Raw genomic sequence first — 16,717 nt, 5'->3', positions numbered from 1 at the left:
TTTTATGTAATAATCTCAACACAGAAAGAGTAAGTACGTTTATTGTTTTACAGCAGAATGCCCCAATTTAAGAACAAAATTGCTAGATGTTCAGCTGTGCAAAATGGTACATAGTGCTTCAGTACAAGTGGAAAAGAACATGATTTGTTAGCAAGTACTTTCAAATACAATTTAATGGTCCTACAAGATAGGACTTGAAACCGGGGACTGATCCAGAGGCAATTTTTTTCTGCCTAAATTGGACCCAGCCACTTTGGACCCAGAACCTACCCCACCAGTTCCCCACTGCAGAAAAGAAGAAAGAAATCACCACACTGAATTGCCAGATTCAGTGTCTGCAGGCCTGTTACCAGGAAGTGGATCAGTCCTTAACGTCAGTTTCTAGCCCCATCTACAAACATCATCTGGCTCCGATAAATAAGACTCACAGGAATTTCTTGAAGGTCAATGGTCCATAATGGTAGTTATCTACATGATCTGCTCAACTTGATTCCCAATTCTAGTTAGGCTGCTTAAATAACTTTCTTGAATTCATCGTACAGCACAAGCACAAAAGCACCCCCCATGCCTCTGAGAACATTGGACCATGCACCCTTGAAGAAGGCCTTTCCTCCCTCATCCCGTGCAATCTTCCGCCAGCAGTCAATGGTTCCGGAGTACATGATATCAGCTGCAGGAGAAGAGCAAAACAAAGCAGAGGAGTTACTTCTGACACCTGTAATTATACCCAAGAGGTTCTCAAACAACCCCCCTGTTCCACTCCCCCAGCTCGTTTGTGATGTCCCAAACCACGCTTTAAGACCGCAGCACATCACGTTTGTCACTGCAAACAGGCAGCTAGCCTGCCCATTTCATATTCTATCAACAGCAAAGTCCTCAGCACAATTCCTGCCACACAGCAGAAGTTATGAGCCCTACTGGGACTCCTCTTATTACTTCAGTGTTGTATAACTTAAATCAGATCTATGGAAAAAGTATCCCCAAGTGCTGAAGGACGACTGTTCAGGGGGAAGAACAACAAACTCAGTTTTATTAATGCTGGTTAAAGAGCTGCACAGGTTAAGAGCCCACCTCCTTTGCGTCCTGACTGCATCATCATCCTACGCCGCACTGTGTCGAAGGGATAGGAGACTACACCAGCCACGGCCGTCACCGTCTGGGCAATCATCCAACTGATAACAATATGGGTATTTCTGGGATCTGGGAGCATGCCTGCAATAAAGAGAAGCAATTAACTTTATCTTCTACATCCTCCTCCAGTTCACTCGCTGCGTGACAGCTACAGGAGAACGATTACAGAGCACTGTAAAGCCAGCTGACACAAGACACCTGACAAACTTTAACCATGCAGCAGCAGTGTAAAAAGAAGTAAGAAAATTCAGAGGATTTTCTTCTCAACAATCAAAATAGGTAATGTTTAAGCAACGTGACTCTGAATTCAGACTGGCAGAAGAAGAAAGCCAACTACTCCCTACTCTTTTCAGAGATAAATGTCATTAAATTAAGTCACTGCCCCATAAACTGCATTAAACTCTAAGCTAGTTATCCATGACCTCTAGGTCCAAACCTCAAGCTTAAACAGCTGCTTTGTAAAAGCATGGCTCCACCCCATTCTTATAAACACTTTAATCTGTCTAATAAATAACGTACTGAACAAAGAAGCTTCTACTAATTGTGCAGTTACTTTGTTGGCATCAGGAGTAACTTCTTTAAGTACAAAACCAGGAGTACTTGAAAGCAGCCTAATGCCACCAACCCATGCCCAAATTTTGCCTGCAACACTGCAGCATCACAGATGCCCTTCATGCTCACAGTTACCACACACAAAAGTAACACCCAAGAATATACGACAATTCTGAAAACAGGTTTATCAGATCCCTTTTGAAGTTTTACCTTTTGCTGTATCATAGATTCCAAAGTAGGCAGCTCTATAGATGATGATGCCTTGGACAGAGACATTGAACCCTTGATACAAGCCACGCAGACCATCAGACTTGGTGATTTTGACTAGACAGTCCCCTAGACCAGAGAATTCTCTGTCTGCGCCAGCTTTTCCGACATCAGCAGCCAAACGGGTTCTTGCAAAATCCAAGGGGTAGACAAAGCAGAGGGAAGTGGCTCCAGCTGCACCACCAGAAGCCAGGTTACCAGCAAAATACCTCCAGAATTGAGTGTGCTTGTCTACACCTCCCAAGAACACCTGCTTATACTTATCCTTGAAGGCAAAGTTGAGGGCTTGAGTCGGGAAGTATCTGATGACATTTGCCAAGTTTCCTCGCCAGAAAGACAGCACTCCTTGTTCCTTTGGAATGCGCACTACACAATCGATGATACCCTTGTACTGCTTATCAGCGGCAATTTGTTTACTTGCATGTTGTACCTGCAAATAAAAACATTCATTTGGACTGCAGGCCCTGGCTGGCCTGTGCTACAGCTGCTTCAAAACCTGCTTCTACTACAGACCAGAGAGCTGTTAAGCCTGAATGCGTGATGGGGGTCGTGGACAGAGACAACAAAGCCTCTGTCACCCATGACAAACCAGCTGTGACAGCAAACTTCCACGCAAAGCCTCCGGGGCTGGCCCGAGTCCACGATTAAAGCTGTCATTTATATGTATTTCAGTGAAGACTATGAAGAACTCGAGACCTGGTTTGGGCTACGCCTCGAGAGCCGAAAGGCTGAGGGGGCCACACTCACTGACACGGAGCCAGCAAACGCCTGTGAGGCAAGAGCCACCCCACCGGCCGCCCTGCGCGCTCCCAACAACCCGAGGGCGGTTTATTGTGGCTTCCCAGGCCCCGCGGCCCTCAGCGCCGGCCGACACCGCAGGGGGGAGGCACGAGGCCCGGCCCCAGGCGAGGACGCGGAGCCTGCGTCACCTACAGCCGCGAGCCCCCGCCGCCGGAGGGGCGGCCCGAGCGCGCCGCGGGGCCTCCCGGCCGGCGGCGGCCGCCGAGACAGCCCCGGCACCGCTCAGGCCGGCGAAGGTCACGCGAGTCACCTTGGGGCGCCGGACTGCCTCGCGCCGCGCCCCGCCCCGCCCGCCGGGGTCACGCGGGGCCCCCGCGCGCGGGTCGCGGGCCCGGCCCGCCCCGCCGGCGGGCCAATGCGCTGCCCGGCCGCGCCGTCACGTGAAGGTCACCAAGATGGCGGCGCGCTGGCGCCCTCCCCCCGCCCTCCGCCTTTCCCTCCATCGCTCTCTGCGCCGGGACCAGGACGGGAGGAAGTGACACCGGGAGCCGCCCCCTCACCCCTCCCTTCCGCAGCCCGCCCCCGCCGCAACGCCGCGCCCCGCATAGCGGAACCGGCTTCCCCGCCGCCGTCGCTGGCGCCCGCCGCCCACGTGACCGCCCCGCCAGCCGGCGCCGGCTCCGCCGCACCGCCCGGCGCGCGCCCTTTGTTCGGCGGGGGGGCCGGCGCGCGCCCCCCGCCCGCGCCCGTCCCGCCTTCCTCCCCCCCCACACCCCACCCCCCCACACACACACCGCCCAAGCCGCGCGGGCCCCGGCAGGGGTAGAGGACGGGCCGCCCCCGCTCGCAAGCTCCCGCGGGGCTCGGCCGCGCCGCTGACCTGAAGCAAGAGCTTGACCCGCTCGATGGGCGCCACCGCCGTCTTGCTGATGGCAGCGGCGACGCCGCCCGCCAGAAAGTCCTTGAGGAAGGAGATGGCCTGGTCCGCCATGTTCGCGCCGCGCCTGAGCCGCCGGAAAGGAAACGCTGCTGCCGCTCAGGCCGAAAAGGCGGCACCGGCGCCGCGCATGAGCTAAATGCCGGCGCCCGCCGGCCCCGCCCCTCGGCTTCCCATTGGCCGCTCCGTCGCGGGGGCGGGGCCTCACCGCCCGGGGCGGGAGGGGCCCGCGCTGCCTGAGGGCGGTGGTGAGGGCGGGCGGTGTCGCGCCGGGCGGGCGGGGCCGCTCCCTCCCCCCGCACACCCCCGCCCCTGCGGCGCCAGTGGTGCAGCGCCGCGTCGCCCAGGGAGCCCCGGGCCTTGTAGGCCCCGCCGACCGCGGCCACCGCCTCTGAACGGCGAGAGGCCCTGCCTCCGCCCGAGCCCGGCCCCCGCGGGGCGGCGCGGCAGAGCCGGCAGCGCAGCGGGGTCCGGCCGGCCCGTCCCGGCTCCGCCCGGGCCGCTGCACGGTGTGAGGACGGATCTCCGTTCCTCGGAGAGGGTTTTCGCTTCCCGCAGCGTTCCCCGCGGCCGCTCTGAGCCGCTCTCGGTGGGGCGCAGGGGAACGCGTCACCGCGCCCGCCTCGCGGAGCCCTGGGCTTGGGGCGCCGGCCGCTCAGTGAGCGGGGCAGCCAAGCGAACTGCGAGGCTGGTTGGGCGGCAGCTGCTGGAAGGCAGGGCAGGGTAGGGGTGCTGCGTTCTGCCCGGGGCAGCTGGCGGCGGCCGGCGTGGAGCGGCTTTGGGGTGTTGTCGGGACACCAGCAGGTTTTGTTCCGCTCTCACCTCCCCCAGGATAGTGCTGATCGAAAGCATCTTGCTTGTTCCCAGGCTCTGTTCCCACCCGCTGTTCCTCACCATTGCGATGCCCAGCGTCCCATCGCCAGGTTTTACCGTCGGTAGCTAGATCATGGAATAGTTACGGTTGGAAACAGCCCTTACGATCATCACATCCAAGCATTAACTTAATCCTGCCTTGCCCAGCACTAACCCACATCCCTAAGCACCGCACCTACCCCCCCTTTTAGACACCTGCAGGAACGGTCACTGAGCTGAGCCAAGCCAAATACTGAAAGAACTCAATGGCAGTTTCCTAAATGGACGATGTTGGAAGCGTGGTCCCAGCTGCTTGTTTAGGTGCTGGAAGTCAGATGCTGCGAAAAGCTCTTCGGCAGGTTGCCCAAGCAGGCAGTCACCGCAGGGCCTCTGTCCCTCTAGACGGGCCCGGTCTCGATCAGAATTTCTGCCAATGGTATTGTATGCTGAAAGCTGAATTATTACAGCTAACAGCCAAACTTCTGCCTGAAACTCTTCCTTTTAAAAGCTGGTCTTGAAATGGTTCAGCTGGAGGGCATTAGTTCACGCACACCTTTTGTTACCGCTTTCACTTTTAATGGATGTTTCTACAACGGTAAATAAAGCCTAACATTCTTTTTTAAACAGATGACTGGTAAACCACAAAGTTGCAGTAATTGAGGTGTCTGAAACCACTGCTTACACATGTATATACCTCAGAGGATTTAAGAGATGAGAGTATCTCTCCCAGAGGGCATGTTGTGAGAACAGGATGTGCCAGGCATGGCCTTTGTCTCCAGTCTACAATAGACTATGTATTAGATGTCACTGTACCTTGGTTTTTTGCCCCTCGGAATATATTGTGTGCTATTTCATATTCCAAACCACGACACAGTGAAGTGACTCCCATGCCCACACAGGGTTAGGCACATACAGTTTTACAGGACTGTATTTTGGATGTAATTCATGAAAGGTTGTGGTGTGTATTCTCAGGGAGGCACACAGAGGCTACCGTGCGATTTTTCCTTCAAAAAATACTCGTAACTGCATGTTACTACATCACAGTGTGTGCAAGGCTGGGATTTTTTTTTCCCCATAAGATTTTCTGTTGAATTAAAAAAAAGAATGTCATGGTCTGGGACTCTGAAGTGGTGTTGGATTTGAAAAACAAAGTGACTTCATGATACAAAACTGTTTACTCAGTAGTTGCCCTGTCCTGGTCATCTTGGGAGCTCAGATGCATCTGACTGAGGAAAATCCTTTTCTCTTTAGCATCATCCTTTTCCTTCTGCTTCTGTACTTTATTTTTTACTCTCTAAATGTTGGGTTTTTTTCTAGTATTCACTTTTGTAGAGCTCCCAGATTAAGTAGGGCTAAAGAGGAGGAGGAGGATGTTCTTCTACCAAATGTGATGCCTCCACATTTCATCTCCAATTATAATCACAGATGAAACTCATGGTTTTATGCAACTGCCTTTTCCCAGAAACCTCCCAGAAGGCAGAGGATTCTGTCCTGGCTGTTGAGGAGCTGCTGCTCCAGTTCTCCCATCTCCAGTCTTGACTAGGCCACTGCAGTGGTGGTTTCCAGACTTGGTTAGACAGTCCTCCTTCATTTACACAGAATGACGCGGAGAAGGACGGTGATGGAGTATCGACACGGCACCTGCTTTAACTTCCTGCACCAGGGGCGAAGCAGCCTGTGCTGGTCTGAAAACTGGGCCGTTGTAAATGCAACAAGCACGAAGGAACTGGGGCGTGAATGGTGCAGTAGGGCTGCTGATGCCATTTCTGGCTGGAGACGGTTTCTGAGGGTGCTACAGGGGGTGTGCAGCCACACTATCTCTGCCATCAAATGATACCAGAATCTTCTGGCGTGATTTTACTACTCAAGTTCAAAATAAATGCAGTCAACCTCTCCCTCCTTTCAAAACTAACTCCAGAAAGCTGACGTAACATCTCTTGTTTATGACATTGATGGGAAACTGAGAATGCATTTGCATACATTTTACAAAGCATGAAACATGACTAGAAACATTCAGATTTTACTACTAAATCCATTTTTTTTCTTCCCTAGGTCTTAACACAGAGAACAACATCTAACAAGTTTCCTGTCAATCTGATTCTGACATTTGTGAACCCATGTTGTTCCAGTAAGCCTCGATACTCAGCGCCGCTTCTCTCCTTTCCCTCTGTCTGCACAAGCATGTTCAGAGACTGCAGCAGAACTGTGCTCCTCTTCTTCTTCTCGTCATCCAACACCATTTCAGCCAGCAAAATCCCACAGCCTAATTTAAGAACAGATACATGCGAAAGTACTAATCCATTACCAAGCAAGAGAATTCCTGCTACCATACATAAGGGTATGAGCTGCAACACACCGGGGATTTAATTTATCATTTAGGGATTTGCTCTGCTGTTAAATGGCTAATCCGATATTAAATACATAATCCACCCTTCTCAGAAAACCTGGGGAAGATTCCCTTCCACATCACAGAGGGATCAAACACAAGTCAAGTCATGCCCCTGTTTTCAGAGGAAGAGGGGATGACTTCTGTAGCCTTGGCGTGAGGGTTGTGGAAAGCACTGAGAGAGGAATAGTAGTTACATTTCTCTGGGACATACTGCAGCTTCATGTTCATATTGAAATGGTGCCAAGCAGACAAAAGGGTGGGTGGCAAGCAGCAGAAAACAAGTCAGTGTTATACATTGTTTCTGCTGGAACGGAGGTCTTTGTGGTGCCCTAGGGATGTGAGCAGAACTTAAATGCCCCTGTTCAGATCCCTGAGGGGAAAGGGAAGACCAGAGTGGGCTACTACTGACAAAACTAGTGTTGCTTTACTCATTGTCTTTTGGCCTGTGGTGCTGTCTCCTGGCACAGTTGGCATAGGAGGCCAACAACTCACATTTCACAGTGATTTCAGTACTGCTAAGGGCTGCGTGACATCCCTCTTTCTGACCCTTGAGAGGATCTCCTCAGAGCCATTCCTACGTGCACATCTCAGACATGTAACAGCTGATAGAAAGTAAATTAAGCATAATACTGTGGTTTCTTAGAGAAGAGACTGAGAGCTGCGGATAAAACTGTTGGCTGTTAATTATCAGGAGTCATGAAAGTCCTTCTGACAGCTTATTAATAAATTCCCTGTTTCTTCATAGAATTATAGAATCATCACAGAATCATAGGGATTGGAATGGACCTCGAGAGATCATTGGGTCCAACCCCCCTGCCAAAGCAGCTCCCCAGCTGATATTGTACAGATAGGCATCCAGACGGGTCTTGAATATCTCCAGAGATGGAGACTCCACCACCTCCCTGGGCAGCCTGTCCCAGGGCTCTGTCACCCTCACTATGTGGCTGTATCAGGAGCCACATTGACAAACACAAGCTCAAGCCCTACCCTGTGATGACCCAGTGACACAGGTTTGCATCACAAAGGAAAAGGATTAGCCAAGCATGTTCAGGGTGAGACAGAACCTACATTATTTCTCCTTTGGGATTCTTCTGCCCTAATTCAGTCATTCATACATCAGGCAGCTGTACTTCTTAAACACGCTCTGTCCAGTAGGAAACGTATAATCACTTTTATTAGGAAAATTAGGACATTTCCTTCCACAGATGTGTGAGACGAATCGTTCTCTGAAAATCACTTGTTTTCTACTGATGGGGGTGACTAGGTGAATGCCTAATATTTAGGTATTTAAAACCGGGGTGCTGCAGCTCATTTGTTACAATGCAGTGGTTTCTACTTCCCCACCACCACCCCCCATTCCCATGTGATTCTCCTTTGCCTTCAACAGAGAGAGACCTGGGAATCGCTGTTCCTGGTTACACAGCAAATGTTGCTAGGTGGAATAACACAGGACTGTAAATTCTAAGTGACCATTACATTACAGCTTTGGAAGATGCTGTCCAAATTTTGTATACTCTGAAAGGAAGATGCAAATAGAACAGCCATTGTAATTTACCACAGACAATTATTTGGGGCATCCAGGTAACATGAGAGTAATCTGAAAAAATATAACCAGATAGCACAGCCAGGGTGGGAAGAACATCTTCAAAGATTAGACACAGAAAATTAAGTTGGAAAAAAGAAAAAAAAAATGTTCTGCCTACAGTTAATGAGGGTTTACTGATGGGATTGAAATTGCATCACGAGAGGGATCAGAACAGAGCTAACCTCCAGCCCTTTCAGGGTGCATACTGTGATGAAGAAATTTTGGCCATGGTTTTACAGGAGATAAAAGTTAATAGATGTAGCAGTCTCTTTTGAATTAGAAAGTGATTAAATCCAGATAGTAATTGTTTAACAAATACATAATTTATGGCTTGCAGGTGGAGGGGGGTGCAGTGTGTGAGCCCTTAAAAACCCTTTCTTTTTTTTTTTAAACACAACAAAACAAAACCCACATGAAATACTTCCACTAGACAGGAGCCAGCTATCACAACCAAAACTGAGAGCTCACACAAAGGGGCTTAGCTATTAAATAGCTCTCCCTAAACTTTTGTGCTGGGTGGCTCAGATGACATCCCTCCCTTTGCTTCTATCCCACTACTGCCGAAGGCACAAGTACTGCTAACAGCTGTGACTAGGTCAAAAATTTGATATAAAAATGACAGGCCCAGGACAGCCAACCAAGCTGCAACTCTTCTTTCTTACAAATTTATGTTCCTCAAGGATTCTCACCTCAGGGTTCAATGAGCAAATGCTGAAGTTTTTGTTTCTACTGTTCTGTTCCTGTTAACCCCCACAACTGTCCACCTCAAAATACTGTTTCCTGTGCACCCATTTCCTCTAAACTGTTATTAACACAGGATGTGGGTAAAAAGCATCCTCAGGAAGGCACAGCTGAATGTCACCTCCAGAGCAACAGACCACCTACAGGCTTTATTAGCAGAAATTCATTTGGAATTTGAATCTTAACCCCCTCCCCCCAATTCTTCAGGCCTCGACTAGTGAACAGGCCCAAAACTTTCCTCAGTTATGCCTGCTGCTTAGGAAGCCTTTTCAGCGTAACACCATTAAATCCACCCCTCCTACCAGGCAGCAAGAGGTAACAGCTTTCTCCCAAGCCATAGGAAAACTTCATGTGGCCATGTACTGAGGGACGACAAGTTTGTAATGCCCAAGGTGGCTGAGATACCTCACATGGCTATAGTACAGCTCAGGCTGAAATGGACTCTGGGAGAGCTGTGGTCCAGCCCCTCCTCGAAGCAGGGCAGCTTTACAGTCAGCTCAGCCTGTTCAGGGCTTTAAGCTCAGATCTTGAAATCTTCAAGGTCAGATTCCACAACCTCTCTGGAGACCCTGCTCCAGTGCTTAAGTATCCTGAGCCCCACAGTGCAGCGCATTACCCCAGACAGCATGCCCAAGGGACCGATGCTTGGCCTGTACGGAGTGCTGTGCTTGAATCAGACTATGTCGAGGCTGTGCAGTAGCCAAGCCCATTCTGTTCTGATTTTACAGTCAGATACATAGTACTTACAGGCTTAAAGTCTGAGACAGCTACAGGTGTGCCAGCTTTAGGAGGGAAAGTATCTGACTCAAACAGCTTAATGCAGCTTAAAGAAGAGCATTATGAACTTTATAAGTAACTGTGAGATGAGAAACGTCTAATTCCTGGAACGAGTTCCTCTCAAAACACACACCAGTTAAGCATAATGGCAATCTTCCTATCAATATGGAAAATAAACTTATTTTAAATTTATTTAGCTGTTGGAATATTTATGTCTGCACAGATGAGATCACTTAAATTTCCTTTCATAAAAAAATTCTACCAAGAAGTAAAAATCCCAATCAGGTAAAAGTCTGACATTTCCCTGGTTGTACACAGCTGAAATGCTCTGCAGTAAGCATGTTTCTCCTGAACAATTCTATCACTGTGGCACTTTTTCTTCACTCAGTGCTCAAAGAGCAAAGTAACTTCTGATTAAGTAACATAAGATGGAGCCTACCAGGCAGATACCACGCTTGACCTCGCTGAGGTTGGTGATTCAGCACAGGCCTGGCCTCTTTCACACTGGCTTATTAGGATTATTGCCATAAAAGGGTGACAGGTAAGAAACTCAACTGATAGAGGAGAAAGCAAGTTTGAAAGTGCAACTTTAATTTCCAGGAAGGCTTCCACTACAAAGCACACTTTAAATAGGAAAAGAAATATAAATATCAATGAAGTATCAGGAAAAAAACCCAAACCTTAGGAGAGGTAACATTAGTGACATGTTACTTGAAGAGGTGGGATATAGTGTGTACTCCTACAATTAAAAGACTGGAACTTATAGAAGTTTCTGAATTTCATTTTCATTGGAGAATTTATACATAATTCCTAAAACTCCTCTCAAGTAATGAGACAGAAAACATGTATGTCCCTTTAACCATATTCCAAAAGCTCTGAAACGGAAGACAGCCATTTCTATCAGTACCCAGCAGCAGCCTGTGAGGGGATACATACCGTGGCTGGAGGTCAGAGGCTGCTAAAGTTTCTCTGTGACATGACTGCTCCTGTAGGATAAACCTTAAACATGTCCCTATGTTCATTTTTGCCTGTGGAAAAAGTCCTTACAAGAAGGGTGTCCTTGAGATGTTTCTGAGTAAAGCCCCATAGGAAAGTGGGAGAGAAGAATAGCATCCCCAAATTCATGCAGATGGTACAGTATTTACAGTATTCATCTTTATTTTTTTAAGTTCTGATAGAAAATGAGCAGTCACCACCCAATACACAGCAGACAGATAATTCTCTTTAATTTTAAGGTCCAAGAAAACTAAGATATTAATGTGACTCAAAAGCTTGTCGTTTTAACTTGCCCAGCTGTACAGCTATGCCAAGTCTAAGCTTAATACTGTCTGCAAACTGGCCCAAAGAACTGGGTGGGCATGAAGGTATTTAGTGCACAGGAGTTTTGGCCTAGCCCAGGGACTTATGCACAGAGCTCACTCCTGCAGAAGCTGCAGTCCAGCTTTTATTCAAGAGCTGTAACAGCTATGCTTCAGATAAGAGAGTCAAAATGATCTTGAACTGACAATACATGCTGGTTGATTATGAGTGTATTGCATGAGTGCTGTAAAAACTGCATGTTATGGTGACAAATTCTCCTTGAAGCACAAAACAGCATCCAGCAAGTTTCCTGTGATCTTAACTTGTACGTTTGTGAATCCGTATTTCTCCAGCAGCTGTTTATATTCTGAGCCACTTCTCTGCTTGCCTTCAGTCATACTGAGGGACTGCAGAACAGCTCTAGGAGGGTGGGTCTTCTGTTCGTCAAGCACAATTTCTGCCACTAGTAAAGCACCTCCTGCATTTCCAAAACAACCAGAAGTGGTTCAGTCAAGTATTTTTAACTTCAAGTTTTCAGTATTTTGTTCAGAGACAGTTATAGAGGTCCCTCAGATTTGCATTTTAATGGTAGTCAGTGGAAAGCAGTGACAGAACTTTACTTTCAGTCACCACTTCCTGGAAGCAGCCCTTAACTGTTGAAAGGAAGGGAGAATGGAGAGCATTGTCTCCACTTCAATGAAGTTCAGATCACTTCCTGACTATGCTGAGCTTAAACTCAGCCTTGTTTCTATTCAAAACTAAATAACTCCTGTCAGCATCTGCAGATCCCAATATTCACATGATTGGGACAGTCACCCATAATTTTATTTCATAATTTATAAAGAAGATTATGGTTTATGGCCTAGATCTAATTTTGACTGTTCTTCATAGCTACAGTCAGACCTGTTGGATTAAGGAATCAGTAGATCTTAGCAGTCAGGCTTTTCTGCTTTTTGTTGTAGTCTTTAATGTTTAATACTGTCCAAGTATCAGTTAACTGCATGCCCTGGCAGCCAAAAGGGCCAACCATGTCCTGGGGTGAATCAAGCACTGCCAGCCAGTCCAGTGAGGGGATTGTTCCACCCTGCACTGGTGTGGCCCCACCTCAAGTACTGTGTGCAGTTTTGGGTGCCTCAGGGTAAGAAGGACATCAAAGTATTAGAGTGTGTCCAGAGGAGGGTGACCAAGTCACTGAAAGGCCTCCAGGGCAAGACTTACGAAGTCACTTGGTTTGTTCAGCTTGGAAATAAGAAGGGGTGACCTCATCGCCATCTACAACTTCAAGGGGGGGCAGCAGAGGGGGAGGTGCTGATCTCCTCTCTCTGATGAGCAGCAACAGGACATGAAGAAATGGAATGATGCTGCATCAGGGCAAATTCAGATCAGGCATTAGGAGAAGGTTCTTCAGTGAGGATGGCTGGTCACTAGAACAGGCTCCACAGGGAAGTGGTAACAGCACTGAGCCCGACAAGAGTTCAAGGAGCATCTGGACCACACTTAAGTCACATGGTTTAGTCCTGCAGGGAGCAGGGAGTTGGACTCCATGATCCTCAATGATCCCTCCTACTCGAGATACTCTATGATTCAAATGCAGAAGGCAGAAGAGGCTACATAGTGCTCCAAAAATTTGTGCATAAATTAGTGCTGAACTCCAGTTTACCATAACCTGGGTACTATCAAGACAGCAAAGCAAACTGTTTCTTGAATAACCTAAAGGAACTTTAGTTAGACTACTTGTGTGTCTACAAGTAAGCACATGTTTAGTTATGTGACAATACTGGGCTTAGTAAGAAAGACTGGGCATGGCAGATTGTCACGTCCCCTTAGTCATATGTGAAGTCTGCAACTATAGTGAGGGCTTATTTTATATAGTTTTATTAGCAGCTTTGTTTCCTTTTTTTCCTTTAGTAGGTATTACCATAATGCAAGTGTAGACATTCAAGGAAAAGCTACTATGCTTGGACAGAAATATCTTTTTTAATATGAACTTCTTATGATGACTCATTTTGTTTATACATGAATATGCACCTTTAAGCCCAGACTATGAAGAACACTTACCTTGTTTGCAAACAGATGATATCTTGCTTAAGAGCACATTTATCTTTTCATCAGGCCAGTCATGAAGAACACGTGAAAGGATGTAGAGATCTGCTTCTGGAAGATTGTCCTTAAAGAAGTCACCTGTTGGGAAGCAGAGTTAGTACATTCCTACAGAAACCACAGAGTACATTCCTACAGAATGAAATTCTAAGTATCACAGAGGAACTAGGAGGTTGAGCAGAGGTAAAGAAACAAACAAGAATGAACAGGTACAGAGAGGCACTGGTTTGCAGATGAGGTGACTGTAGTTAAAGAGCAGATCACAGGTAAGAACTCTGTAATGTAAAAAAATGGAAAGAAAGCCTACAGCAAGGAAGGAGACACTGTCCTTCACAGCCACCATGTTGATCTTGCATAGAAAAGAAAAGCCCAAGACAATGACATGCAGCCTCTGCTCCCAGTGGTACTCAAAAGTGACTAGTTCTTACTTATGTATCCACATTCCCCAGTCCTAGCCAGTTTGGTTTTAGCCCCAGGGACTTGAGAAATACAATGTCCCCATTTAGCATGGGTGAACCCACAAACCTTGTACTAAGACAAACCTTTAGGGCTGGAGCACAGCAGCACATCGTTTTGTGCAGCAAAGGAGCCCGTTCTGTGCTCCAGGATAACAGACAGAAGACAAAAGATGATGTGTCACATTTACCTGACACAAACGTCACTGGAGCCGCGTGCAGTCCAGGAGGCTGAAAGTGAGAGGTGTTTGCAATGACTTCTGGAAGGTCAAATACTGTGACCTTGAGATTTGGGTATATTTGTACTAATTCATGAGCCAGAGCTCCTGTGCAACCTGTTGGAAGTTTTAAAAGAAGTTAAAACAAGCCTTTTCTCCCAGCATTTGCAAACATTTTTAAAGACAAGGCTGTATAAAAACATTAGAGATATAAAACTGGTATGAGAGGTAGACAGCTCCACAATTAACATGGGCAACAGCACTTCCTGGTGCATAGAGCAATGCTTTAAAGCTTGGGGAATGCAGGCATGACCCCTTCTGCCATGGAATTGCTAATATGAACTTTGATATCAGTACCTCAGGGTTTGTTTTGGGTTGTTGGGTTGTTTTTTTCAGGGGGAGAGGGTAGAACAACATTAATGAAAGGGCAAGGACTCGTAATTTGTGGATGAAGAGTACCACAACTATTTACCATTTACAAAACACTGATATCTGAAGTATGATAAATACTCTCCAACATGATGAAGGACAGGGATTGTAGTCTTTGAGTGTCTGCACAAGTGGCACTAGTACTGTATTAATGCCTCTGACACACCACCCACCTCCCCAGGCACTAAGTGTTCTTCCTTAGTGGATCTTTCCCTGTGTAATAATGCTCCCTCTGTGCAGCTCCAAGCACAGGGCAAAAAATGGCCACTGACAACAAGAGTTTCATCAGGTCTATCATTGTCTTCCAACATTTTGGTGGTCATTTTAGATATTAAAAATTAAATCACACAAAACAAACCCATTTTAAGTGAATCAGTGTTTCGAGTTTGATACCCCAATAGAATTAAATCCTTCATTACTTTCAAAAATCTTCAACATGTCAAAGGACAGCAACAGCACAGTTGAAAATGGAGCTCCCAGCCCAATAATCTACCAGCTGAGGCACAAACCATCTTGTTTTCTGCGTTGGGCTGTGTCAGTAAGTAACCGATTGCAATACTCACTTATTTCAAACTACTCAAATACTATTTAAGGAACTCTGCTTTCAGTTAACTGTACCCAGTCCTTTTATTCTGACAATACCAGAAAAGTAACAGCAGATAACATTACTGCAGTTCTAGTAACATATATATGCTTTAAGTAATAAAACAGAGAACTTATATAAAAATTAAAGGGAAAAACCTTATTTAAGTTAATTTTTTAGGCAGTACCTCCTAAGTCACAAGCAGATTTAAACTGTGAGAGATCAAATGCTGTAGCCACGTCTCGCGCCGTCAGGTGGGCAACGCTGTGCATAGCGGCCATGAAACGCTGCTTCACCTCCTGGCTGTCATAGTAGTCCTGGAGAAGGACAAGAGCACAACGATTGCAGTTTGTTTTCATCACATCACTAAAACAACACACAACCCAGGCAGTGGGTCCACACCACTAACACAAGAATTCTAAAACTAAAAGGTCAGGTAAAAGTGCCATTGACTAGAAGCTCCCCCCAAAGTCTTTTGCTGTTTCACTCTAGTGACAAGCAGACTTTAGTGTCTTCTCCAAAGTTCTGAGCACAGACACCTTTTGCAGTGGATCTCAGGAGACATGTGCTTGGTGGGTTTGAACCTGAGCTTGGTGATGTCTCACAGGCTGTTCAATTCACCACTTCTTCCCACTGAAGCTGACGCAGCACAGCAGGGGGAAGGGGTAATCTGAGAAGTGCTCTTTAAAGAAATACTGTATCACATATATTTTTTTTACTAACAGATTTGCTCCATAGCAAGAAGCCTCCAGACTTTTTGAAAGGTCAGATTCCTCTTTTAAATTGCTTTCATTTAATTCTGATATTTATTCTCCCATGATGGGTGAAAAAACCTGACTGGACCACAACTTAAACAAGAAACATTAAAGCTCATACTGGTTTTTGGTTTCTTTGTGTTTGGGTTTTTTTTTTTTTATTAGGGAAGAAGCAAGCATTCAGCACCAAAACCTCAACCCTTTGAAACAATGCACAAGCATGAATCTCTTTATGCCTCACTTACATACAGATTTCATCAGCTATGTCTGGCTTTACAGCAACTGCCAAGTGTAAGTATCTCCAGGCTGTGGTACGCACAGTGCCACAGACAGCCCATAATATTTTGCTTGGTCACAGTCACCTGTACACATCTGGAGCCCAAACCTGAACGCATGGTGACTTCTGCTACAAGCATCACCCAAGCAGACTCAAGCTGACAATCCAGGTGTTGAACAAAGGACAAGATCCAGTTCAACTGTTGCAACATTTAAGTTGTATATAACTTTAAGCACCTACTGCAGCAGCTCTACTAAAACAAAGTATCTAAACTCTCTTTAAAAGAGCCTTTTAAAAGATTGCTAAAGGATGTGCTGTCTAGGTACTAACATCAGGTTAGCACGCCCTTCTTAAGTCTCCAAAAGTCCTTATTTTTCCTTCCCTCAACTGTATGAGGGATGCAGACATCTCATTTACCAGGCTGGCTTCATCAGCATCTAGACATTACGTACAAATTAAGAACCTCAGGACGTAGTCTGAAGTACAACTCTGACAGCAGGCTGGCTTAAAGTGAAGTCCTGACATGTTCTGCTCAGGCTACTGGCTCTCCTCAAACAGGCACAAATATTTATGCCCCTAAGCTGCTTCACCAGGCAAACTGACAAGTTAGGCTAGTTATAACCCTAAGT

At 47.0% G+C, this 16,717-nt stretch overlaps 2 protein-coding genes across 4 annotated transcripts in view; both read right to left on the bottom strand.

The window, feature by feature from the left end:
- Positions 1-25: 25 nt before the first annotated feature.
- SLC25A6 (solute carrier family 25 member 6) lies at positions 26-3,721 on the bottom strand. The gene is made up of 4 exons (XM_084261154.1): positions 3,572-3,721; positions 1,894-2,380; positions 1,072-1,212; positions 26-670 (listed from the first exon to the last, which is right to left on the bottom strand). The coding sequence occupies exons 1-4, from the start codon at positions 3,680-3,682 to the stop codon at positions 513-515; spliced, it is 897 nt and encodes a 298-aa protein (XP_084117280.1). The 5' UTR covers positions 3,683-3,721; the 3' UTR covers positions 26-512.
- A 2,717-nt stretch (positions 3,722-6,438) lies between these two features.
- ASMTL (acetylserotonin O-methyltransferase like) overlaps positions 6,439-16,717 on the bottom strand; it is a 28,787-nt gene continuing 18,508 nt past the window's right edge. Inside the window, exons 10-14 of one of the 3 annotated variants that reach the window (XM_084266303.1) lie at positions 15,244-15,373; positions 14,018-14,161; positions 13,330-13,452; positions 11,595-11,749; positions 6,519-6,743 (exon numbers count right to left, since the gene is read on the bottom strand). In XM_084266303.1, coding sequence (XP_084122429.1) covers positions 6,666-6,743; positions 11,595-11,749; positions 13,330-13,452; positions 14,018-14,161; positions 15,244-15,373 — 630 coding nt within the window. In that variant the 3' untranslated portion in view covers positions 6,519-6,665. Of the gene's footprint in view, positions 6,744-10,555; positions 11,750-13,329; positions 13,453-14,017; positions 14,162-15,243; positions 15,374-16,717 lie in introns of those variants that run through there. The other 2 variants (XM_084266305.1, XM_084266304.1) reach the window with 2 other exon arrangements.

This window comes from Gallinula chloropus (assembly GCF_964237585.1).
Source record: "Gallinula chloropus genome assembly, chromosome: 1".
NCBI lineage: Eukaryota > Metazoa > Chordata > Aves > Gruiformes > Rallidae > Gallinula > Gallinula chloropus.
This window is presented reverse-complemented; position numbering and strand designations above follow the sequence as displayed.

Coding starts and splice junctions, on each gene's coding strand:
- SLC25A6 (XM_084261154.1), bottom strand. CDS start 3,682: ATGGCGGACCAGGCCATCTCCTTCCTCAAGGACTTTCTGGCGGGCGGC. Junction 1,213..1,893: donor AATCTATGATACAGCAAAAG/GTAAAACTTCAA, acceptor TCTTTATTGCAG/GCATGCTCCCAGATCCCAGA. Junction 671..1,071: donor GCAGTCAGGACGCAAAGGAG/GTGGGCTCTTAA, acceptor CTTCTCCTGCAG/CTGATATCATGTACTCCGGA.